At 38.4% G+C, this 26,139-nt stretch overlaps 1 protein-coding gene across 1 annotated transcript; it reads right to left on the bottom strand.

The window, feature by feature from the left end:
• Positions 1–1,670: 1,670 nt before the first annotated feature.
• Positions 1,671–25,438, bottom strand: LOC113893747 (lysozyme C-2-like). Its single transcript, XM_027543616.1, has 4 exons — positions 25,303–25,438; positions 4,378–4,535; positions 3,002–3,075; positions 1,671–1,737 (listed from the first exon to the last, which is right to left on the bottom strand). The coding sequence occupies exons 1-4, from the start codon at positions 25,436–25,438 to the stop codon at positions 1,671–1,673; spliced, it is 435 nt and encodes a 144-aa protein (XP_027399417.1).
• Between the last annotated feature and the right edge of the window lie 701 nt (positions 25,439–26,139).

The following is a 26,139-nucleotide window of genomic DNA, read 5'->3' as shown; positions in this document are numbered from 1 at the left end:
ATCAAATGGTTAGACTTGAGTCCTGGGGCATTCTCACAGTTGAAAATCAAACAGCAGAGAAACAGCCAGCCAAGAGGGCTAAAAGGATATAAAGAAGGAAAGGCTGAGGAAAAAATATTTTTCTAGAAGTAGGAAGTGGTTCACTCTGTCAAATGCTGCTGAGAGATCAAGGAGGATAAACAGAAATCAGGTGATCACTAGAATCAGCCCCAAGGCATCCTGAGAGGAGTCAGGCTGGAGCCCTTTTGAGCTGCGTGAGGACAGCAGTCAGATTAAGAAGAGATGAAAAGAGAAATGGAGGTGAGGACGTGGAGTGGGTGAATATAGATATCTCACCCCAAAAGTGCTGCTGTAAAAGGGAGTCGAAAATGTTGTAGTTGGAGTGTTATATAGAGTCCATGGAGAGTTCTTTCTAAGATGGAAGGTTACCAGGGCTGTTCATACAGTGATGCAGATCCAGCAAAGAGGGAGAAACTCAGGATGCAGGAAAGAGCCTAAACAGGAGTAGTAAGAGGGCTGTGATGAAGACTGCATGCGGAGACACTGCCATTGGCAGGAGTAAAGCCCCTTCATCCCAGTGATAAAGGGGAAGGAAGGGAAGGGAGGTTCAGGGAAAGATGTGAACTCTGTTATGGTGGCCAGGAGGGAAGCATTTTGTATGAGTTGCTTCTGTTCTGGCAGTGTAAGGTGAGGCCAGGTCATCTACTGAGAGCAGAGTATGGAGGCTAGTAGCTGGCCTGTGTGCTGGACTTTGAAAAGAGAGAAGTAAATAGTGACAATCAGTTTGGAGAGTAGGAAGCAACACAGAAGGATTGCCAAGAAGACATTAAGATGAGCAAGCAGATTTCAGGGCCCATTTGAGGTTTATGTTTACAGATTTAAACTGAAGGGAATTCCCTAGCAGTCTGGTGGTTAGGACTCCACATTTTCACTTTTGAGGGTCGGGGTTCAGTCCCCGGTTGGGGAACGAATATCCCACAGGCTGTGCAGCTCAGCTCAAAAAAAATTAAGTGAGATCTGTCAGCATGCCTATGGAGTTTTATTCAGCAATATCTCTCTGATGGTGTACAGGTGAGCATGTTTGAATTACTGTGTCAGCTCATTTTTCCCCAAATATATACTTATGTATTTCTTCAGAAATACTAAATGGCTCTAAACAAAGACAGACAAGGTATGAATTGCAAAGCTTTTAATGAAAATGCATTTTTTTTACAGCAAGCATAAATTTACATTTGTTTAATAGCAATTATTTCAATACTTGCAAACTCATCAGCCTCTGAATCTGTCATAATGCATGAATCTAAGATAATAATATTAAGGAAATGCAACAGCTCACCAAATTCCCCTTTATATTCCTTCATGATCAGCAAGATGCATAAATGATCTTTTTTGATTAAGAACTGAATATGCTGGAGATATATTTGATAATTAAGGTTTTAGGCAAATATTCACCAGCATTAGTTCTAATAGCAAACTCAGAAATGTTGTAGGCCTAGTATCAAACAAGTAGCATATTAATACATTTTAAGTCTCTTAAAAGAAAGACCACAGCTCCTGCTTCTGTAAAACCATTATTTGCTTGACAGAATGATGGTATAAGCTTTCACTCAACTATTACTTTCTTAATATGAAAAAGAGACAAAATGAGCTGAAGAATGTTAACTCCACAGTTACAGGGTGCAACCCTCAACATAACTGCTGACGTCATGGTCTCGACAATGACTTTTCCATGCCACCCTGTGGAGAAAGATGAAACAAATGGTACTTAGGCTAAAACATAGCTTCATTGTAATGTACATACTTCAAATCCTTTGGGAGAATAAAATAGTTTATCAGTACATGACATAGAGTCTACAGACAGATCCGAATATTGCTATTTATTAACTGGAGACATGTATACCAAGGACTTCGCATCTACCCCTTCACTGGGGCACAGAATGCCGAACACAAATGGTGAGTCCCACGTAGTCCACAACACAACTGCAGAGTGCATTCCACATTTACTTAATTCCAAAAATAATTTCAAGATATGACAAGGAATTAGTAGAGCCTGTAAAACCTTAAAAACTCTAGAATCCCCTAAAATAAATTGAGGAATAAAAGAATAAGATTCTGAATCACTGAAAATAGATTGTTTATATGTAATAAATTGTCTAGCATAAACCTAAAGCTGTAATGTTCAGTTCTCAGTAACATACTTAGGAATATTCCCTCGCTTCTCTCATAATTTGGATAAAAGAGCTCTCGTCTGGGACTTTCCTGGTGGTCCAGTTGTTAAGACTCCGCCATTCCAATGCTGGGGTTGGGGGTTGATTCTTGGTAGTGGGATTGGGGTCTAAAATCCCACCTGGCCCGAGACATTGCCAAAAGCCCCCAGCACCCACCATCACCCTTTTTTTTTTGGCTCCATCACATGCCAAGTGGTTCCCTGTCCAGTATCCCCTGTGTTGGGAGCAAAAAGGCTCAACCACTGGACACCAGGGAAGTCCCCAGCTCTCCTCTTTAATTCTTAACACATACCATGCTCTGTGACATGAACTTACATACTGTTGTAGGTCCATTATACTTCAAACACAAACATACAAACAAACTCATAGAAAAAGAGGTCAGATATGTGGTTACCAGAAGTAAGAGGCTGAGGGGTGAGGGGCGAGGAATTAGACAAAGGCAGTCAAAGGTACTACAAACTTCTAGGAATAAGAAAAATAAATACTAAGGATGTAATTTGGAATGTGATCAATACAATTAACACTGCTATATGTTATAATGAAAACTGTTGAGAGTAAAGCCTGAGAATTTTGATCACACATTTTCTTATATTTCTTTAATTCTGTATCCATATGACATGATGGATGTTCACTAAACATTGTGACAATAATTTCATGATGTATGTAAGTCAAATCATTAGGCTATACTCCCTAAACTTCTACAATGCTGTATGTCGATTACATCTCAATAGAACTGGAAGGAGAAAACAAACAAACAAACAAAAACAACATACCATGCTGTAATGCCTTGCTCGCTGACAATCTTCTTTGCACATGCTACAGCTTTAGCTATGTCATTTTCCATTAATTATGAAAATAAGGTGGTGAGAAATGAAAACAACACAGAAATTTCATGTAAGTTTATTCTCTTAGGTTAATGAAAGAACGACTAAATTCTCTTAGGTTGAGGAAAAAACAACTAAAATTATTTTTTAAGAGTGAGTGTATCTGTGATGTTGGAAGAAAACTCTTTCCTTATTCCGTCCAATTTGGCATGAAATAAAGCATTCTGTTTCTCATTTTCCAAAGTCATTGGAAACTTTGGAACTATTGAATATGTGATAGAAGCTTCTTTTTCTTACTATGCACCACAAAAACAGAACAAAACAAACAAGCAGAAACTGGTCTAGCAGTTCTTTGCTTAGCAATTCTATTACTGGAAGTTTAACCTAAAGAAACAATAAGAGATGCATCCAAAGATGTGTGTATAAGATGTTTCAAAGCAATTAATAAAAGGAGAAATTATAGCCTAAGTCCTTAACAGTGTGAGTTGGGTAGATAAATTATAGAATATTTATTTAGTGGAATTTATTCATCTTGAAATATAATAAACATTGGTATTTGTTGATAAAAACAATTTTGTATAATAAAGAGCATATTGTAAAGCAGTAAATTTACTACAGTTTCTTTTTATGTGAAATACATTGCTTACATGTTCATATGTGGGATAGATGTGTATATATTGGTGGCTCAGCTGGTAAAGAATCCACCTACAAAAAAAAAAAAAAAAAATCCACCTGCAGTGCAGGAGACCTGGGATTGATCCTTGGGTTGGGAAAATCCCCTGGAGAAGGAACATATATCCACTCCAGTATTCTGGCCTGGAGAATTCCATGGACGGTATAGTCCATGGGTTCCCAAAGAGTTGGACACAACTGAGCGAATTTCACTTCACAGATTATAATACAAAATATTTTTTAAAGTAAATTACCTGGTTACAAAAGATATTCTTAGACTAATCTTCTTTATTAGGAATTTTAATGTATAAAAATTTAACAATATAAATTTTAGATTGTTCTCCAATATTTTGTGCACCTAAGATTATACGTTATCTCTATTTCAAAAGAAAATAGAATGTTTATTTCACTCCAATTAAACAGATGTGTAAATTAACTTGTATGTTAGCAAACAGCAACCTTTTAAGATACCAGCTCTTTAATTTCTTAGTTAAGAAATTAGGAGAAGGATAATAGAGTGTTTATAGAAGTTATGGTGGAATTTTTCTAGGTCCCTAATGAACTCTTCAAGACATTTTAATTTCTACTGAATCTCTGTTCTTATAGGTGTAACCAGATGCGGCCTGAGCCATCACTCAACTTCATTTTGTCTTACTGCTGTGGGACACAGGACAGCCGTCAACTGCTTTGGGGGTTTTACACCACCATTTGCTGTTGATCTGATATATCCCATAATCAGTGCTTTCATTGCTAGGATTGTAGTTTGTAGCTTTTGTGTTATAACTGCTTTCCCATTTGGTCAAACACAACCCTGAATAAAAATATTTTTAGATTATAAACAGCAACACAACTAGACTTAGAGTTCATAGCCCAATTAGTTCAATTTAACTAATTCTACTTTAGTAATGACTTTTTTATAAGTATAAAGATGTATTTACTTGTGAAATATTTTAACACTTTTGTGTTAAAGGGCTTTTAAGAAAATTCTTTCATTGGCAAATCATTTGGTAATACCAATGAAATGATATATTTTTTTAAATATTAAAAGATGCTCTTCTGCTCCCATCTCTCAGGTAAGGTTGAGCCTAGAATAGAAAATCAACAGAATTGTTGAGTGGGTTTGGTTGTTTGATGCAGATATATACACTAGTGGAAAATACTTTTATTAGGAAAAATGAGTATTTTCTGGATGAAAGAAAATTTCTTATGATACCTAGAGGTGAATTTGGTATTTGAGGTGAATTTGCCCCATAAACGGCAGCCCACCAGGCTCCCCTGTCCCTGGGATTCTCCAGGCAAGAACACTGGAGTGGGTTGCCATTTTCTCCTCCAATGCATGAAAGTGAAACGTGAAAATGAAGTCTCTCAGTCGTGTCCGACTCTTAGCGATTCCATGGACTGCAGCCCACCAGGCTCCTCCATCCATGGGATTTTCCAGGCAAGAGTACTGGAGTGGGTGCCATTGGCTTCTCTGCAACATCATGGGAGGGGGATTGAAAATCTTAGTCTTACTCAGGCTTGAAGAACCCAACTTCTAAACTGGAAATGGATAGAGTCAGACATCAAGTGTTTGAAAGAGATATCCCAGGTGCTGAAATATGTCTTATAGTCAGCTTTCATGTGCCAGCTGGCAAACTTAGTGGTGCTAGAGGAGTACATGGGAACCTGGCATGCTTAGAACGGTATAGAATTTGAACTTCCCATGCCTCAATCCTTCAGCTTGTACATCTGATTCTAAAGGAACAAGCTGATATAAGTGTACAAACCCTCCAAGAAAGAAAAAAGCCATTCACCCAAAGTCCCTTTCTTGTTATTCATTCTCTATTAGTATCTGTTCCACACCTGGCTACCTATTTGGAGGGATGAAGAAGAGTTAACTTACAGAGTCAGAGTTAACTGACTCCCTTATAGCCATCCAATCCAAGTTTCTTCAAAGTTCTGGCAAGCTCACATCTCTCAAAGACCTTGCCCTGGACAGTGACAGAAAGGAGGAGAAGCCCCAGAATAAGGACAGCCTTCACACTGACTGAGAAGCCAGACCTCCAGACTGACCAGGGTGAGCTGGACTTGCTATTTACCATCTTTTCACTTCCCTCTTATATCACTGGTTTGGTCACTCCACCCTCTGAGATATGTGGAAAACAGAAAGAGCTTATTGGTCCACTGACTTAAAAGTTTTCCTTCTTACATTTGAAGAGAGATATTCTGATACTCTAAGAATTAACCTGCAAGAAAATAATGAAATGAGATTGCTTAAAGACATTGCTCAGGAAAAACTGGGATTAGCACTATTGCCAAAAAAGAAATTTCCTCCTGTTTTATTATGAAGTTGAGCAAGTTTAGAGAAAAAAAACCTGAATGAACATTTCACTCAACTGAAAATGAGCTCCCATCTTTGATTAACATGCATTTACATTAAGTCATTTTATATGTCTGCAGTATATTGTCTTTATCTTTTTCACTTAAAATTATTTTATATATACTTTTCACAAAAGAACACGACACACTGCCTGTTGTTCTGATCAGTACAGCACAGCACCCTGTGGCTCAGCCAGATTCCTATACTAAATACTTTTGCTGTCTCTTGTAAATTCTTAATTTATAAATCCATGTCTTATTATAATTAGTAAGCATCATGTGAATAACATTCCTAACTCCTTTCTGACAATGCCTTACTTCAATTTCCATGTTAGGACATAAAGTGTCATTGTAAACCAAGGGAACTTTATAGTAAAACCTACAGAGGAATAACAGACTATGCCACCCCAAAATCTTGCCTTTTGCCCAAGGATTATTTTGAGCTGAAAGCAATTGAGAAGAATCAGATCCCAGAAATGTTCTCTCCTCCCCTTATCATCCTGAAAGCAGAACATAAATTTGTGTAGAAACAACCCTTAACACTTACCAGCCTCAAGACAGCACCAGAAGACTACAAAACAGCCATTTTGACTACATATTATCTTCCATCAGTTTGTAATGTATTTATCGTCCTGAAATTTGGCACCCTTGGCCCCTATTACTCTTTTTCTCTGTGTAGTCTTTCCTCTCAATATATGTTGTTATTTGTCAAGATGATCGATAAATCCAAATTCCAGCCACTTCTTTGAGTTACTCACCTCCGCATTTCTCATAAGTATACATGAAATGTATATGTTACTATACTTGTTTCCTTTTCTCTTGTTAATCTGTTTTTGGTTACAGTCAGTCAGTTCAGTCAGTTCAGTCGCTCAGTCATGTCCGACTCTTTGCGACCCCATGAATCGCAGCATGCCAGGCCTCCCTGTCCATCAACTCCCAGAGTTCACTCAGACTCACGTCCATCAAGGCAGTGATGCCATCCAGCCATCTCATCCTCTGTCGTCCCCTTCTCCTCCTGCCCCCAATCCTTCCCAGCATCAGAGTCTTTTCCAATGAGTCAACTCTTCGCATGAGTTGGCCAAAGTACTGGAGTTTCAGCTTCAGCATCAGTCCTTCCAAAGAAATCCCAGGGCTGATCTCCTTCAGAATGGACTGGTTGGATCTCCTTGCAGTCCAAGGGACTCTCAAGAGTCTTCTCCAACACCACAGTTCAAAAGCATCAATTCTTCGGCGCTCAGCTTTCTTCACAGTCCAACTCTCACATCCATACATGACCACTGGAAAAACCATAGCCTTGACTAGACGGACCTTTGTTGGCAAAGTAATGTCTCTGCTCTTCAATATGCCATCCAGGTTGGTCATAACTTTCCTTCCAAGGAGTAAGCGTCTTTTAATTTCATGGCTGCAGTCACCATCTGCAGTGATTACAGAGACCCAGTCAAAAACTGAAAAGGGTAAAAGGGAAACAAATGTTTCATCCTGTACGGTTTCTAGTGATGAGGATGGAACAATGACAGGCTGGAATACTCCACTCTCCCTAGAGACTGCAGTTGAGATATGGGATAACTGACAACAGACCACCAGAAAGTAAGAATTCTTACCATGTCAGTCTCCCAGCTCTCTGTAGTGCACAGTCAAGAGAGGAGGATAAAACTTTCTCCTTGTCCCTTCCTTTCTGAATTCACAGCAGCAGGAGAAAAACATTTGTGAAAATAGATCTTGAATCATAACTCTTGTGAATTTGGTTTTTGTAATCAACACCTATAGTTATTAACTGTTAACCTCCCAGAAAGAGTTATGTTTCTTTGTCTCTGTCATTTGTCATAAAGATGAAAAGCCATAAGATAAGAATCTCTATTTGCCTTGTTTTATATGCTGAGAACTTGGCTATGTAACCAGTGAGAATCCTCCCTCTGGTTTCTGCCACTTGAGGGGTGCAGGTTGTCTGTCAAGCTTGCATCAGCAGCTAGTCAGCCAGCTAGGAGCCTAAGACGTAAGTGACAGACAACCTTCTCTTTGTCCAACCGTGTTGGTTCTCAAAGGACTTTGTCTTAATAAGGGGTCTTAGTTTCTAAAGGCCTCTATCACCTCTACCTTCGTTACCAGGCTTGTGAAGGAAAAACTTTCATAGCAGTATCACCTTTCAGGTAACACATGTTAGGAGATCAGTGATTCAAGGTGTCTCACTTTGTGGGAGATAGAGGTTTCTTTTTCACTTATAACAAGGAAGGTCTTTCCTTCCTTAGGCTTTCTCTGGAGTGGCTCTTAATCTTGAGAGGGCTACATTTCTTAAGAGACACCTCTTGTGTCCGTGGTTAAATCCTAAAAATAGTTTCAAGCCATAATAGACTCACTGGTTGAGAATCACAACTGGAATACATTTATTTAAGATTTAAACTTTTACACCTAAAAGGAATTTTAAGAGAGCCCACATTTTAACAAAGGTCATATTTTTACCTATGGGAAGATCAAATTGCAACGAAAAGAAAGAAAGAAGGAGAAAGATAGGTATAGAATACCTTGGTTAGTGTGAAGGAAAAAAAAAACAAAACACTTTCTTAAGATTAGGAGGGGAAGATCAGAAAATAAGCATCAATAACTGCAGACGTCACTCAAGCAGGTATAAAAAATTAAATAAAGATAGCTGGCAAAGAGTTTGGGCAAAGGTCCAGAAAATGCACAGGTAGGCTTGATTTATTGTCTGTTATATTCTAAGCAGACACAACCATGTTCAGACCTTCCCGTATTTTGGGGCTCCACTACAAAAAAAATTTTTTTAATTTACATATCCTTGAACTATGCTATCTTACTGTTAAACAAAGTATTATAGTAATTGACTTAGATTTCTGATAATAGGCAAGTATGCCTGAGTTCCTTCTTAGATAAACCCTACAATTTTTTCTCAGTGCTATAGAAATATTGACCTTACCATATCTTTGAAATGCAAGCATCCTAAAGCAAACATGGGACTGGAAAAATATATAGATTTTAAAAACAAACTGTTATTTGATACTTTCATAAGCTCCCTTACTCCAGATCTTGTCCACAGCCTTCATAAGATTACCTTTTAAAGACAAGTAAAAATCTTAGAAGGTGTACCCATAAATCTTGGTAAAAGGGGTCAGCCATCTGAGTGTGTAAACTTACCTTGTTCCATCTGCAGAAACACCATTTAGAGCTAACGATTCTTTCCTAAGCTATTGAGTTTTGTACTACTGTACCTGAATGTGGCTAAAATGTTTAATTGAGACCTGTAAGATTGCTGCATCTATCTGTAAGTCTATATTTATCTGTGTATATATGTTATGTATATGGGATATTTTTCTCCCTCTGGATATATTCCTAAAAACTTGTGAAAGGGCTCTATTTAACTGGCTTAAAGAAAATAGAAACATTTGTATAAATTAAGACTAGTCATGGGATTTCCCTGGTGGTCCAGTGGCTAAGATTCTGAGCTTCCAGTAGGGAGGCCCAGGTTCAGTCCTTGGTCTAGGAAACTAGATCCCACATGCTGCAAATAAAGATGCTGCATGCCACAACTAAGATCTGGTGCAGGCAAATAACTAAATATATTTTTTAATAAAATAAATTAGGCTCATCAAATAAGTTTATGTTATCTCTACTACATGTTTGAGATGATAAAATTATAAATTCAATCTAAGAACTCAATTTACATATATTTGCATAAGCTCAGGCTTATTTTTACAATGTGTTAAATCATTTATTATCACATTTTTGCAGTTTAAAAATTGTAAAATACATAAAATTTAACCTCTTAGCCATTTTTAAGTGTACAGTTCAGTAGAGTCAACTATATTCACAACATTCATTGTTGTGTAATAGGTCTCTAGAACTTTTTCATGAAAAAGTAAAGCTGTATATCCACCCAAAAACAACTCTCTATTTTTCTCTCCTCCAAGCACCTGGCAACCACTATTCTACTTTCTGTTCCCATGATTTTTACAGGAAACCTAGAATCACAATTTTTTGCTGGTGACTTATCAAGATGTTTCGCAAAAGTGGAATAATACAGTATTTGTTCTTTTATGTTTGGCTTTTTTAACTCAGCATAATATTCTCAAGGCTCATCCATGTTGCAGCATGTGACAGGATTTCTTCCTTCTTTTAAGACTGAAGAATATTCCATTGTATGAATAAAACACACATTATTCATCCGTTTATCAGCAGACATTTGGACTGCTTCCATTCTTGGATATTGTGAGTAAAATGCCACAATGAACATGTGTGTGCAAATATTTTTTTCAAAATCCTGTCTTTTAATACTTTTGGATATGAGAAGAGGGATTGCCAGATCACATGGTAATTCTATTTTGTGGGGGTTTTTTAATATAAAGAGAAATGATTACATTTTAACACATGTGGGCTTTTTAAAAAATTTATTTATATATTTATTTATTTATTGCTATACTGGGTCTTCAGTTAGGACTTCCCTGTAGCTCAAACGGTAAAGAACCTGCCTGCGATGCAGAAGACCAGCGTTTGATCCCTGGGTTGGGAAGTTCCTCTGGAGAAGGGAATGGCAATCCACTCCAGTATTCTTGCCTGGAGAATCCCATTGCTGCACAAGCTTTCTCTAGCTGTCTCAAGTGGGGGCTACTCTCTAATTGCAGTGTGCAGGCTTCTCATTGAGGTGCCTTCTCTACTGCAGAGTGTGGGCTCTATGCCACATGAGCTTCAGTAGTTACAGCTACTGGGCTCTAGAGCACAGGTTCAGTAGTTATGGTCCATGGGCCTAGCTGCTCCGTGGCATGTGAGATCCTCCAGATCAGGGCTTGAACCCCTGTTTCCTGCTTTGGCAGTTGGATTCTTTACCACTGAGCCACTGATGCGAGGAGCCAACTCATTGGAAAAGACCCTGATGCTGGGAAAGATTGAAGGCCAAATGAGAAGGGGGTGGCAGAGAACGAAATGGTTAGATAGCATCACCAAGTCAATGGACATGAATTTGAGCAAACTCTGGGAGATAGTGAAGGACAGGGAAGCCTGTGTGCTGAGTCCATGGGGTCACAAAGAGTCAGACACAGCTTAGCAACTGAACAACAAGGAAGCTCTATTTTGAATTTTTAAAGGAATTTTCATGCTGATTTCCACAGTCCATACACCATATTATTAATACATTCCTACTGGCAGTATTCAAGGATTCTAATTTCTCCACATCCTCACCAATGCTTATTTTATTTGTTGTTTGGGGTTTTGTTATATTTTGGTTTTATAATGGCCATCCTAGTGGGTAGGAGATGATATCTCATTTTTAGTTTAATATGAATTTCTCTAGTGATTACTGATGATGATGATCTTTTCATATGCTTGTTGGCCATTCCAGGGATCAAGCCCATGCCCCCCATGGTGGAAGGTGGAGTCATAACCACTGGACTGCCAGGGAAGTCCCTCTCTTACCCATTCTTTAATCAGGTTCATCGTTTTGGTGTTGAGCTGTTAAGAGTTCTTTATATATGCTAAATATTGCCCTTTATCAGATATATGATTTACAGTTTTTCTCCCATTCCACAGTTCCTTTTCACTCTGTTGATTATTTACTTTAGTGTGCACAGGTTTTTAAGATATGAACCCACTAATCTATGTTTGCTTTTGTTGCCTGTGTTTTTGGTGTCTTATCCAAGAAATCTTTGCCAGATCCAAGGTCACTAAGTTTTTCTCCTATGTTTGCATCCAGGAGTTTTACAGTTTTAGGAGGAGATGAGGATTGAGTACAGTTTTCAGAAAGAGTATGGCTGCATTAAAATTTCCTACTTCTAGGTCTCAGAACCGTGAATCAATACATTTGTTGTTTTTGTGGTGCATTGTTACAGCAGTGCTAGGAAGCAAATACAGAGGGTGTCTCCCTTGCCACCTTGTTGCACTGGCTGGTTTCTAAGTAGAAGGTAAAAGGAACTTTGGATCTAGGATGTCACCAATTTCACAGCCTAGTAGTATTCTCCATTTTTACAAAAGAATTCTCTTACATGATTTTTCCCAAAAGGAATGGGCTCTAATTCATATGCTAACTCACAAATTATCCTGAATAAATAAATATATTTAAGGAGTATATTTGTATATGGAGGCAAATGAACTTCTCCATAGTGTAAGTGGGACCACAATCTAGAAGGCTAGAGTTATAGTGACTTTGTGTCCTTGCTAGAAACAAAGGTTCTTTTGAAGTCAATATATACCATGTTCTGGTAAAAGTTCATTATGCCTTTCAAGTATCCTATGAGGACACACAGGTGTACTATGTGAGAAAAATATGAAATTCCATTGTTAGGACTGTGGAGGCCTTAATGAGATTACTATTCTGGATCTTTACATACTCTCACAACTCAAAACCGGCTCACTGGAAGGTGGATATTTTGTAAAAATCAATGCTCCTTGTGGGCCTTCAACTTTGTGTAAGTCAACAAGTGGAAGATGATCTTTCAAATATGGCTTGGCCATTCCTGAATACATCATCATGACCCTTGGTTTGTGTAAGATTCCAGACATCCACCAATTAATAACAACATCCCCTTCCAGTTACTTTCCCATTTCTTTACTCTTTTAAAAACTCTTTTCTCTCCTTCCATTCCCTCCTGAATTCACTCTAATCATCCTTTTATCCTCACCACTCCATTAAAATCATTCAACTGGAAGTCACCAATGAATTCCAGATGTCAAGCCAAAAGCTCAGATTAGTCTTCATCTCATCAAAACCCTCAGTGGCATGTGACACACTTCACTCCCTGTTTTGTGAAACTTGGCTTCTGAGACACCCAACTTTTCTTTCCCTCTTTCCCTCCCTCCCTCCTTTCTTCCTTCCTCTACTTTTCCTCTTCTTTTTCTCCCTTCTCCTTCCCTGTCTTCCCTCCTTTCTCCCTCCCTCTCTCTCTTCTTTCCCTTCTCACCCTTTTCCTTTCTTCCTTGGTTCTCTTACCTCATAAGCTTCTGCCTCTGTCTTTTTAATTGCATCATTCTATTTCCCCTTTTTCTAGGCATAGGAGCTCCCTATGGTTCAGGCTGATGACATTTTTTCTTTATCCATCAACAATCTCCTGGTGATCTCACCTGGTCCCACTGCTTGAAACACTATCTGGGCACTGATAACCTCACACAATTATATCTCCAACCATTAAATTGTCCCAGAATTCCAGACTCAGTTCAGTTCAGTCACTCAGTCGTGTTTGACTCTTTGTGATCCCATGCAGCATGCCAGGCTTGCCTGTCCATCACCAACTCCCAGAGCTTGCTCAAACTCATATCCATCAAGTTGGTGAATTCCAGATATATACATCCAAATGAGTACTTGATGTTTCCATCTGGTAGTCTAATCATTTTCTCAAACCCAACATACTCAATAAGAAAATTTTGGACTTCCCTGGTGGCCCAGTGGTTAAGAATCCACCTGCCAATGCAGGGAACATGGGTTCTATCCCTGGTCCAGGAAGATCCCACATGCTGTGAGGCAACTAAGCCCATGCACCACAACTAGAGAGTATCCCCCACTCACTGCAACCAGGGGAAGCCTGAGCACAGCAGTGGAGACCCAGCACAGCCAAAATAAACAGATAAATAAATCTTTCTTAGGTCAAAAACTATAGAGATATCCTTGATTTCTTTCTCTCATATTCACCTTTTGTCCATCAACAAACGAAGTTGGCTCTACATTTAAAATATACTCAGTCTTACTTCCTCTCTACTGCTATTATCTCAGTCAAGCCACTTTAATTTCTCTCCCATTGATTCATGGTTCTGGGACCTAAAAGTAGGAAATTTGAATGTAGCCATACTCTTTCTGAAAACTGTACTCAATCCTCATCTCCTCCTAAAACTGTAAAACTCCTGGATGCAAACATAGGAGAAAAACTTAATGACCTTGGATCTGGCAAAGATTTCTTGGATAAGACACCAAAAACACAGGCAACAAAAGCAAACACAGATTAGCGGGTTCATATCTTAAAAACCTGTGCACACTAAAGTAAATAATCAACAGAGTGAAAAGGTAACTATGGAATGGGAGAAAAATTGTAAATCATATATCTGATAAAGGGCAATATTTAGCATATATAAAGAACTCTTAACAGCTCAACACCAAAACGATGAACCTGATTAAAGAATGGGTAAGAGAGGGACTTCCCTGGCAGTCCAGTGGTTATGACTCCGCCTTCCACTGTGGGGGGCATGGGCTTGATCCCTGGAATGGCCAACAAGCATATGAAAAGATCATCATCATCAGTAATCACTAGAGAAATTCATATTAAACTAAAAATGAGATATCATCTCCTACCCACTAGGATGGCCATTATAAAACCAAAATATAACAAAACCCCAAACAACAAATAAAATAAGCATTGGTGAGGATGTGGAGAAATTGGAATCCTTGGATCGTGCCAGTAGTATAAACAGAATAATACTGTGTGAATTCTTCTGTGACTTGCTTCTTCCAGTCAACATAATTTTAAGATTCATTTAAGTCATAGTGTGCTGTTAGAGTTCTTGTCTTTTCAGCCTGTGTAGTATTTCATTATATAGATGTCCTACTATTTATCTCCTCTAATACTGGTGGACATCTGAGCTGTTTCCAGTTTTTTGCTGTTAGAAATAATGTGGCTGTATGCATTATTGCAAATGCCCCCCAAGTGCAAAGATGCAAGCTTCCCTGAAGGGTATATGGACATTTACTTGACTTAGAACTGATTAAATTTTTTGGGGAGGTCAACCTAGCAGGTATGAAATGGCACCTGTGATTTCAATGTGCATTTCTTAGATTACCGATGAAGTTGGGTATCATTTTATATATTTATGGACTATTTGTGTGTGTGTGAAATACCAGTTCATGTTTGTTGCTCATTTTCCTACTGGATTTTGGTCATTCTCTTATAGATCTGTAGTTTATTATATATACTTGATATTAATCCTTTGTCACTTTTGTATGTTTCAAGTATGTTTCCCCACTTTAGGACTTGTCTTTTTTTTTTTTTAACAGTATGTTAATTGTTTATTTATTGAGAGACTATTTCTCACCCCAGATAGTCATTAGGACTTGTCTTTTCTCTGCCTTTGTGGTATCTTCTAATGAACAGAAGTTCTTACTTTATTCACATTTACCAATCTTTCCTGTTATGATTTGTACTTGTATATTAAAAAATTCTTCCTTAATCTGAGGTCATAAAATTATTTTCTATATTTTCTTCTTAATAGTCTATCTTTGCCCCTCCCATTAAGTCCACGTTAATCCACCTACAACTGATATTTATGTGTAGTATTAGGTAAAGATCTCATTTTTCTATTTCAGTGTAATCCGTAGCAATTTCCATCTTAGCATAAACTCTAGTTTTCATATACATATGGTTTCTGGTACCTCTGTATTTTTCCATGGCCTATTTGTTTATTCTTGTAGAAAGTCTGCACTATCTTATTATAGCCCTTCATATGTGATGGAGCAACTCTTCCCCAGTCTCTTTCTTCATTTACTTTTAATTCCACATAAAATTTAGAACTAGATTGTCATATCCAGTAAGATTTGAAAAACCTCTTGGAATTTGATGGAGCAACTCTTCCCTAGTCTCTTTCTTCATTTACTTTTAATTCCACATAAAATTTAGAACTAGATTGTCATATCCAGTAAGATTTGAAAAACCTCTTGGAATTTTAATAGGCTTTGCATTAATGCTAAGTCACTTTGGAGGGAATTGTCACACTTACTACGTTAAACTTTCCTGTTCATGAACTTGGTATGTCTGTTGACTTTGGGTCTATATTAGTGCCTTCCATTAAAGGTTTAAAACTTTCTCCAAAAGGGCTTGAACTCTTTATTAGATTTAATACTAGCTACTTTATATCTGGTTTCTATACTGTTGTGTTCACAAAGTTTTCTAACCTGTTGATCCTGATGCTTTATCTGGGGAGTCTTTCATGCCGTCTCCCGTCTTCTGTAAGTAATCGCCACTAAGTCCCCCTGTCACATGCTCTAGATTGGCTCTTCTGATCCTAAGTGGATTACTGCTTTGCTACTGAATCTTCCTAAATTTCTTTCCACACCTGTAAAATGAGGAACTCCAATGGAATTGATTTGGTGCTTACATTAAAAATACCATATGGGAAAGTGGCCAGTATGTCCCTTCAACTGCTTTCTTCCAAGACAACACACGGTTTTCTTTCTTTGTGTGCTCATGGAATTTTGCACATTGTAGTCATTTTGAGTATTCATTGGGTATAAATTATTTCTTGACTCTCAAAGGACAGAAAGAATATTCCTTGACTCATATCCCCTTTCCAAATGTCATGTATAGCATCAGAGTGGGCACTCAAATGCCAAAAAAAAAATAGGCTCTTTCACCTAGGGATAAAAACAAAACAGGTACTATGTAACTAAGTAAAATTAAGCCCACACTCTTATAACTACCATGAGAAATCTATTCAGAATTACATTAGAATTCTATACTCTTCAAAGAGATGTTAAATATATTTCCCAAATAATCTATATATAAATGCAAAATATGTAGGTACAAAACTCCTTTCCTTCAAATGACTCTTTTTATGAGCATTGAGCAAATTTAGAAATATTTTCAGTATAAATATAAAAAGGTTTTATTAACTGCTTTCATCAGAAGAATGAGAATATTATTTTCCTCACCATCTGAACTTTGGGTTTGACTGTACTGCTGTGACTTAGGAGGAACAATGGATTAGAAAAGAATCTTTCAGATCTTTCTTGGATGAGAGCTTGGCTTGGATTTTTCTGTTCTTGAGTTCGCACTTAATTGGTTATATTACTTGGGGTATGAATGCATATGCTTAACTGTTTCCTCTATTATAAGATGAAATTACTGAAGTATGACTTACCCTTTTCTTTCTTACAAAGTTATCACTAGATGGCAGTACACTAATATTTTTAAATACCTAAAATATTTTAAAATGTAAAAGAGTTTAAGCTACTGTAAAAAAAAAATCACAAAATATTTTAAAAGATACCAACTTTTACCACTAAAATAAATATATTTTAAAGCACCCATTATTGAAAAAGCTGTGGGAAAATATGCATCTTCACGTATAGATGTGGTGAAAGTCAGAGAGCAACTTCGTGTATCAGAAAATTTCAATTGTTCATACTTATTAAATCAAGCACCACAAGAAACTACTTTTCGGAAAAGCTATGCATTTAGATTTACTTGTAACGATATCATTAGAGTATCCTTTATACAAGTCAGAAATCTAGTGGAATAACCTGAGTACCCAATTATAAGAACTTTACACAGCCTAGCTATACAGTCTTTCTATAAAACTGACTTATTCACACATTTAAGTCCACAAACTTCTGGTTACTAATTACATTCCATCAGACTCAGGCATGTGTTCCTAAACTATATCAATAGTACTTTTTCCAGTGATTTCGTGGCTTGGTATTATGGAAACCAACAAAATACAACTATGAACACAATTGGTTCAAAGAAAACTTTGTTAAATGCTTTAGAAAGACTGGCTAAAGATGAGTTACTTTAAAATTCACAGTTGTGCTTGCCTCTGCAGCAAATATACAAAAATTGGAAGGATACAGAGAAGATTAGCATAGATATCTCATCCCAGAAGTGTTCCTATAAAAGGGAGCAGAGAATGATGTTGTCCTTGGAGGGTTATGTAGAGTCCATGGAGAGTTCTTTGTAAGATAGACGTTTACCAGGGCACTTTGCATGGTGATAAAAATCATCCAGCAAAGAGGGAGAAACTCAGATGCAGAAAACACTCAGCTTGAACTGGAGTAATAAGAGGGCTGTGATGAAGATTGCCTGTGGAAAAAATAAATGCTGGAAAGGATGTCGAGACAGGGGAACCCTCCTACACTGTTGGTGGGAATATAAATTAGTAAAGTCACTATGGACAACAGTATAAAATAGAGCAACTGTTTTTGTTTTTCAGTTGCGAAGTCATGTCCGACCCTTTGCGGCCCCATGGACCGCAGCAGGCCAGGGTTCCCTGACCTTCACTGTCTCCCGGAGTTTGCTCAAACTCATGTCCATTGAGTCAATGAAGCCATCCAACCATCTCATCCTCTGTTGCCCCTTTCTTCTCCTGCCCTCAATCTTTTCCAGCATTTCAGGGTCTTTTCCAATAAGCTGGCTCTTCACATCAGGTGGCCAAAGTATTGGAGCTTCAGCTTCAGCATCAGTCCTTCCAATGAATATTCGGGATTGATTTCTTTTAAAACTGACTGCTTTGATCTCCTTGCAGTCCAAGGGAGTCTCAAGGGTCTTCTCCAACACCAGTTTGAAAGCATCAGTTCTTCAGTACTCATCCTTCTTTGTGGTCCAACTCTCACATCCATACATGGTTACTGGAGAAACCATAGCTTGGACTATGTGAACCTTGGTTGTGATGGTTCAAGCAAAGTGATGTCTCTGCTTTGTAATATGCTGTCTAGGTTTGTCATAGCTTTTCTTCCAAGGAACAAGCATCTTTTAATTTCATGGATGCAGTCACCATCCAAGGTGATTTTGGAGCCCAATAAAATGAACTCTGTCACTATTTCTGTTTTTTCCCCATCTATTTGCCATGAAGTGATGAGACCAGATGCCATTATCTTAGTTTTTTAAATGCTGAGTTTTAAGTCTGCTTTTTCACTCTCCTCTTTCACCTTCATCAAAAGGATCTTTAGCTCCTCTAGCTTTCTGCTATTAGAGTGGTGTCATCTGCATACCTGAGGTTATTAATATTTCTCCCAGCAATCTTGATTCCAGCTTATGATTCATCCAGCCCAGCATTTCACATGATGTACTCTGCATAAAAGTTAAATAAGTAGACTGAATGATATACAGCCTTGATGTACTCCTCTCTCAATTTTTAACTAGTCCATTTTTCCATATCTGGTTTTAACTGTTGCTTCTTGATCTGCATACAGATTTCTCAGGAGGCAGGTAAGGTGGTCTGGTATTCCCATCTCTTGAATTTTCCACAGTTTGTTGTGATTCACACAGTCAAAGGCTTTCACATAGTCAATGAAGCTGAAGTAAATGTTTTTCCGGAATTTTCTTGCTTTTCCTATGACCGAATGAATGTTGGCAATTTGATCTATGGTTCCTCTGCCTTTTCTAAATTCAGCTTGTACATCTGGAAGTTCTTGGTTCACATACTGTAGAAACCTAGCTGGAAGGATTTCGAGCATAACCTTACTAGCATGTGAAATGAGTACAACTTTACAATAGTTTGAACATTCTTTGGCATTGCCCTTCTCTGAGATTGGATTGAATACTGACCTTTATCAGTCTTGTGGCCACTGCTGTGTTTTCCAAATTCACTGGCATATTGAGTGCAGCACTTTAACAGCATCATCTTTTAGGATTTGATATAGCTCAGCAGAAATTCCATCACCTCCACTACCTTTGTTCCTAAGGCCCACTTGACTTCACACTCCAGGATGTATGTCTCTAGGTGAATGACCGCACCATCGTGGTTATCCAGGTCATTAAGACCTTTTTTGTATAGTTTTTCTGTGTATTCTTGCCACTTCTTCTTAATATCTTCTGCTTCTGTTACTACTTACCTTTTCTGTCCTTTATTGTACCCATCTTTGCATGGAATGTTCCCTTGGTATCTCTATTTTCTTGAAGAGATCTCTAATATTTCCCATTCTATTGTTTTCCTCTATTTCTTTGCATTGTTCACTTAAGAAGGCTTTCTTATCTCTCCTTGCTCTTCTTTGGAACTCTGCATTCAGATGGGTATATCTTTCTCTTTCTCCTTTGCCTTTCACTTTTCTTTTCTCAACTATTTGTAAGGCCTCCTCAGACAACCATTTTGCCTTCTTTCATTTTATTTTCTTGGGGATAGTTTTGGTAACTGCCTCCTGTACCTGCATCCATATTGCTCCAGGCACTCTGTCTATCAGACCTAATCCCCTGAATCTATTTGTCATTTCCACTGTAAGATCATAAGGGATTTAATTTAGGTCCTACCTGAATGGCCTAGTGGTTTTCCCTACTTTCTTCAATTTAAGTCTGAGTTTTGCAATAGGGAGCTCATGATCTGAGTCATAGTCAGCTCCAGGTCTTGTTTTTGCTGACTGTACAGAGCTTCTCCATTTCGGCTGCCAAGAATATAATCAATCGGATTTCAGTATTGACCATCTGGTGATGTCCATGTGTAGAGTCACCTCTTTTGTTGTTGGAAGAGGGTGTTTGCTAAGACCAGCTCGTTCTCTTGGCAAAACTCTGTTAGCCTTTGCCTTACTTCATTTTTTACTCCAAGGCCAAATTTCCTGTTTGACCACATCCGATTTACCTTGATTCATGGATGTAACATTCCAGGCTCTTATTCAATATTGTTCTTTACAGCATTGGACTTAACTTTCACCACCAGACACATCCAGAACTGGGTGTCATTTCTGCTTTGGCTCAGCTTCTTCATTCTTTCTGGAGCTATTCCTCCAGTCTTTCCAGTAGCATATTGGACACCTATTGACCTCAGGGGCTCATCTCTCAGTGTCTTATCTTTTTGCCATTTAATCCTGTTCATGGGGTTCCAAAGCAAGAATACTGAAGTGATTTGCCATTCTCTTTTCCAATGGACCACATTTTGTCAGAACTCCACACCACGACCCGTCCACATGACCCTGCAATCCCACTCTGGGCATATATCCAAAGAAAAACATTATCTGAAAATAATCACGCATCCCAGTATTCATTGCAGGATTGTTTACAATAGCCAAGACATGGAAACAACCTAAATGTCCATCAACAGAGGAACAGATAAAGAAGATGCGGTGCATATATACAATGAAGTATTAGCCATAAGCAAGAATGAAATAATGCCATTGGTAGCAACATAGGTGGACCTAGAGAGTGTCATACTGAGTGAAAGTAAGCCAGACAGAGAAGGAGCAATATCATATAGCACCCTTATATGTGGGATCTAAAAAGAAATGATACAAATGAACTTACAAAACAGAAAGAGACTCGCTGACTTAGAGAACGAGCTTATAATTGCCCTGGGGAAGGATGAGGGTAGGGATAGTTAGAGAGTTTGGGATGGACACGTACACACTGCTTTATTTAAAATGGATAACCAACAAGGACCTACTGTAGAGTCCATGGAACTCTGCTCAGTGCTAAGTGGCAGCTTGGATGGGAGGAGGGTTTGGGGGACATGTACGTGTATGGCTGTATTCCTTCGCTGTTCATCTGAAACTATCACAACATTGTTTGTTAATCAGCTGTATCCCAACACAAAATAAAAAGTAAAAAAAAAAAACTGCATGTGGATACACTGCCATTGGCAGGAACAAAGGCCCTTCATCCCAGTGAAAAAAGGCTAAGGAAGGGAGGGTGAGCCCAGGGAAAATGTGAGCTTTATATGGTGGCCAGGAGCGGAGAATTTTGTATCAGTTGCTTCTGTTCTGGCAGTGTAAAGTGAGGCCAGGTTATCTACTGAGAGAAGAGTGTGGAAGGCCAGTGGTTGGCATGTGCGCTGGGACTTTGAAATGAGAGAAGTAAATGGTAAATGGGACTTTGAAGTGAGAGAAGTAAACTGCAGCCATTTTGAAGAGTCAGGACACCAACACTGAAGGATTGCAGAGAAGTGACTAAGACAACCAGGCAGACTTGAGAGGCCATTTGAGATTTGTGGTTATGAATTTAATGTGAGGGAAACTCCCTCGGGGTCTGGTGGTTAGGACCCCAGCTTTCACTGGTGAGGGTGGGGGTTCAATCTCTGGTCAGAGAACTAAGATCCCTCAAGCCAGTGGCATGGCCGAAAGTACAAAAATAAATAAATAAAGTGAGATCTGTGAACATGCTTATGAATTTTTCTGCAGCCATATCCATCTTCTTTGGTACAGGTAAGGAGGTAGGAAATACCAAGTGTCACATCATTTTTTCCTAAGATATACATAGGCACTTTTTCAGAGACACTAAATCGCTCTGAACAGAAAAAGACAAGATATGAATTGCAAAGATGTATTGAAAATGCTTAGCATGCATGATTTCATACCTGTGATTAATTAGCAATGATTTCAATATTTGCAAAATTATCTGCCTCTGAATTCAGTCATAAGGCATTAATCTAAGCAAATAAAATTAAGAGAAAGCAACAATTTATCTAATCCTTCTTTATATTCTTTCACAATCAGCAAGGTGCATAAATGAGTTTTTTAAAAGGCTTAAAATACGTTGATAAATAAATTCTGAGTTTATTCCTAAAGTTGTGTAAATGCAGCATTTCTAAGAAAACATCTAATTCAAAGGTCACACTTTATGAAAACAAAATCCTTAGGGCAGGCTGTTTTCATTTTTAGCTATTTGGCATTCTGCTTCCTTTTAAATTTTATATTGCCCAACAAGAGTAGTTATCTTTTACTATTTTTAGAGACAACTCCACAGATGAAGGTGTCACAGGCTTACACAGGTGGGATTTTTGCCTAAGATCAATTTGTTTAATATAACAAAAAGGTATTCTTTTGTTATATTTATATTGAGTATTGAGGAGTACTTGCGTCATTCAAGATTACGTCTGGGTTATTTAATTAAGAAATGAATGTACTGGAGATATATTTGATAATCAACATTTTAGACAAATATTCACTAGCTTAAGTCAATTAACAAACGTAAATATACTCTAGGCTAATATCAAACAATAAACACATGAGGCAAACATTAAGCCTCTTAGAAGGAAGACCATGTGCTTCCGCTTCTATAAAAACATTATTTGTTTGAAAGAACGGTAGCATAAACTTCCACTCAACTATTATTTCCTTAATATGAAAAAGAGATGAAATAAGCTGAAGAAAGAAAACGCCACTGCTAGACTCTGCAATCCTGAACATAACTCCTGAGATCTTGGTTTGACACTTGTTTTTCCATGCCACCCTGTATAGAAAGATGAAACAAATGGTAATATGGTTAAAGGGAGTACATCAAGGTTGTATATTGTCACTCTGCTAATTTAACTTATATGCAGAGTATACCATGTATAATTCCAGGTTGGATGAAGCACAAGCTGGAATCAAGATTACCAGGAGAAATATCAATAACCTCAGATATGCAGATGATACCACCCTTATGGCAGAAAATGATGAAGAACTAAAGACCCTCTTGATGAAAGTGGAAGAGGACAGTGAAAAGAGTTGGCTTAAAACTCAACACTCAGAAAAGTAAGATCATGGCATCTAGTCCCATCACTCCATAGTATATAGATAAGAAAACAATGGAAACAGTAAGAGACTTTATTTTGGGGGGCTCCACAATCACTGCAGATGGTGACTGCAGCCATGAAATTAATAGACAGTTGCTCCTTTAAAGAAAAGCTATGACCAACCTCAACAGCATATTAAAAAGCAGAGACATTACTTTGCCAACAAAGGTCCATCTAGTCAAAACTATGGTTTTTCCAGTATTCATGTATGGATGTGAGAGTTGGACTATAAAGAAAGCTGAGTACTGAAGAATTGATGCTTTTGAACTATGGTGTTGGAGAAGACGCTTGAGAGTCCCTTGGACTGTAAGGAGATCCAACCAGTTCATCCTAAAGGAAATCAGTCCTGAATATTCATTGGAAGGACTGATGCTGAAGCTGAGACTCCAATACTTTGTCCACCTGATGCAAAGACCCTGATGCTGGGAAAGATTGAAGGTGGGAGGAGAAGGGGACGACAAAGGATGAGATGGTTGGATGTCATCACTGATGCGATGGACGTGAGTTTGAGTAGGCTCTGGGGAGTTGGTGATGGACAGGGAAGCCTGGCATGCTGCAGTCCATGGGATCTCAAAGAGTCGGACAGGACTGAGTGACTAAACTGAACTGAAAGCTGAATTTGGGTATCAAACTAGAAACCAGACAACAAGAATCAAAGATTAGGAAAAACTATTTCAACTATCCATTCATCTAGCCATTGGCTCATTCATTAAAAAAAATAGCTATGGAAAGGATATGTCTGAATTCAACCTGAAAAATACAGTGATGACATTGACAAATATGGACTAAAGTCCAAAAATCTTTTCCTTAGAGCACACCTTGAATTCTGTGGAAGAAAATGAAAAACAATTAATGAATTAGAGTCAGAATTTAAAAATGATGTTTTATGCTGCATTTCAGGGATCCTTGTGCCAATATTGATTGAGGAGAAATCAATCAATTTTTGAGAGTTCAATGTAATTTTGAAAAAAACTTTGCTGTTAAAAGCCAACATCATGGTAGGAAGATTAAAAATGAGAAAAGTAGTACCTTACTCAGGCTTACAGAACCCAAGTTCCAAACTGGAAATGGCTGAAGTAAAATACCAAGGGCTGACAGACACATTCCAGGTTCTCAAATGTATCTTATGTAATAGTCAGCCTACATGTGCCAGCTGGCAAATTTAGTGGCAATAGATGGGGAAACAGTGGAAACAGTGTCAGACTTTATTATTTGGAGCTCCAAAATCACTGCAGATGGTGACTGCAGCCATGAAATTAAAAGGTGCTTACGCCTTGGAAAGAAAGTTATGACCAACCTAGATAGCATATTCAAAAGCAGAGATGTTACTTTGCCAACAAAGGTCCATCTAGTCAAGGCTATGGTTTTTCCAGTAGTCATGTATGGATGTGAGAGTTGGACTGTGAAGAAAGCTGAGTGCCAAAGAATTGATGCTTTTTAACTGTGGTGTTGGAGAAGACTCTTGAGAGTCCCTTGGACGGCAAGGAGATCCAACCAGTCCATTCTAAAGGAGATCAGTCCTGGGTGTTCTTTGGAAGGAATGATGTTAAAGCTGAAATTCCAGTACTTTGGCCACCTCATGCGAAGAGTTGACTCATTGGAAAAGACTCTGATGCTGGGAGGGATTGGGGGCAGGAGGAAAAGGGGACAACAGAGGATGAGATGGCTGGATGGCATCACCGAATCGACAGACTTGAATTTGAGTGAACTCTGGGAGTTGGTGATGGACAGGGAGGCCTGGCGTGCTGCAATTCATGGGTTGCAAAGAGTTGGACATGACTGAGTGACTGAACTGAACTGAGAGGAGTACATGGGGACCTGGTATGCTTAGAATGTTGTAGAATTTGACCCTTTCATGCATCAATCCTTCACTTGGTACATTTGATTCTAAAGGAACAAGTCAATGTTTTGAATAATTGTAAGTGTACAAACCCACCAAGAAAGAAAAAAACCATTTGTTCAAAGTCCCTTTCTTATTATTCATCTTCTATTAGTATCTGTTCCACACATGATTACCTGTTTGAAAGGAGAAAGAGAAGTTAACTTACAATTTGCCAGACTGACTCCCCTAAAGCCATCCATTCCAAGTCTTTTCAGAGTTTTGGCAAGCTCACATCTCTCAAAGACCTTGCCCTGGACAGGGACAGAAAGGAGGAGAAGCCCCAGAATAAGGAGAGCCTTCATCTTGACTGAGAAGCCAAAAGTCCAGGCTGACCAGGGTGAGCTGGTCTTGGTATTTAACATCTTTTCACTTCCCTCTTATCTGACAGGTTTGGAAGCTCCACCCTTTGAGACATGTGGTAAATAGGAAATGCTTATTGGTCCACTGACTTTAAATTTTTTCTTTCTTATGTCTGAAGAGGGACATTCTGATGTCCTAAGAACTAATCTGCAAGAAAATTATGAAATGACATTGCTTGAAGACATTGCTCAGGAAGAATTTGGCACTATTGCTAAAGAGGAACTTACACCTATTTTATTATGAATTCCAGTTCAGTTCAGTTCAGTTGCTCAGTCGTGTCCGATTCTTTGCAACCCCATGAATTGCAGCACGCCAGGCCTCTCTGTCCATCACCAACTCCTAGAGTTCACTCAAACTCACATCCATCGAGTCGGTGATGCCATCCAGCCATCTCATCCTCTGTCGTCCCCTTCTCCTCCTGCCCCCAATCCCTCCCAGCATCAGAGTCTTTTCCAACGAGTCAACTCTTCCCATGAGGTGGCCAAAGTACTAGAGTTTCAGCTTTAACATCATTCCTTCCAAAGAACACCCAGGACTGATCTCCTTTAGAATGGACTGGTTGGATCTCCTTGCAGTCCAAGGGACTCTCAAGAGTCTTCTCCAACACCACAGTTTAAAATCATCAATTCTTCAGCACTCAGCT

This window comes from Bos indicus x Bos taurus, chromosome 5, assembly GCF_003369695.1.
Source record: "Bos indicus x Bos taurus breed Angus x Brahman F1 hybrid chromosome 5, Bos_hybrid_MaternalHap_v2.0, whole genome shotgun sequence".
In the NCBI taxonomy this organism is placed as follows: Eukaryota; Metazoa; Chordata; class Mammalia; order Artiodactyla; family Bovidae; genus Bos; species Bos indicus x Bos taurus.
Note: the sequence above shows the minus strand (reverse complement) of the source record. Positions and strands in the feature narration are given on the sequence as shown.

Excerpts from the sequence above, each read along its gene's own strand:
- LOC113893747 (XM_027543616.1), bottom strand. The coding sequence starts at position 25,438 with ATGAAGGCTCTCCTTATTCTGGGGCTTCTCCTCCTTTCTGTCCCTGTC. Across the intron at positions 4,536-25,302 it reads GGGAGTCAGTCTGGCAAATT|GGTTGTGTTTGACCAAATGG; the intron begins GTAAGTTAACTT and ends ATTTTTATTCAG. Across the intron at positions 1,738-3,001 it reads GAGCAAGGCATTACAGCATG|GGTGGCATGGAAAAGTCATT; the intron begins GTATGTTGTTTT and ends CTTTCTCCACAG.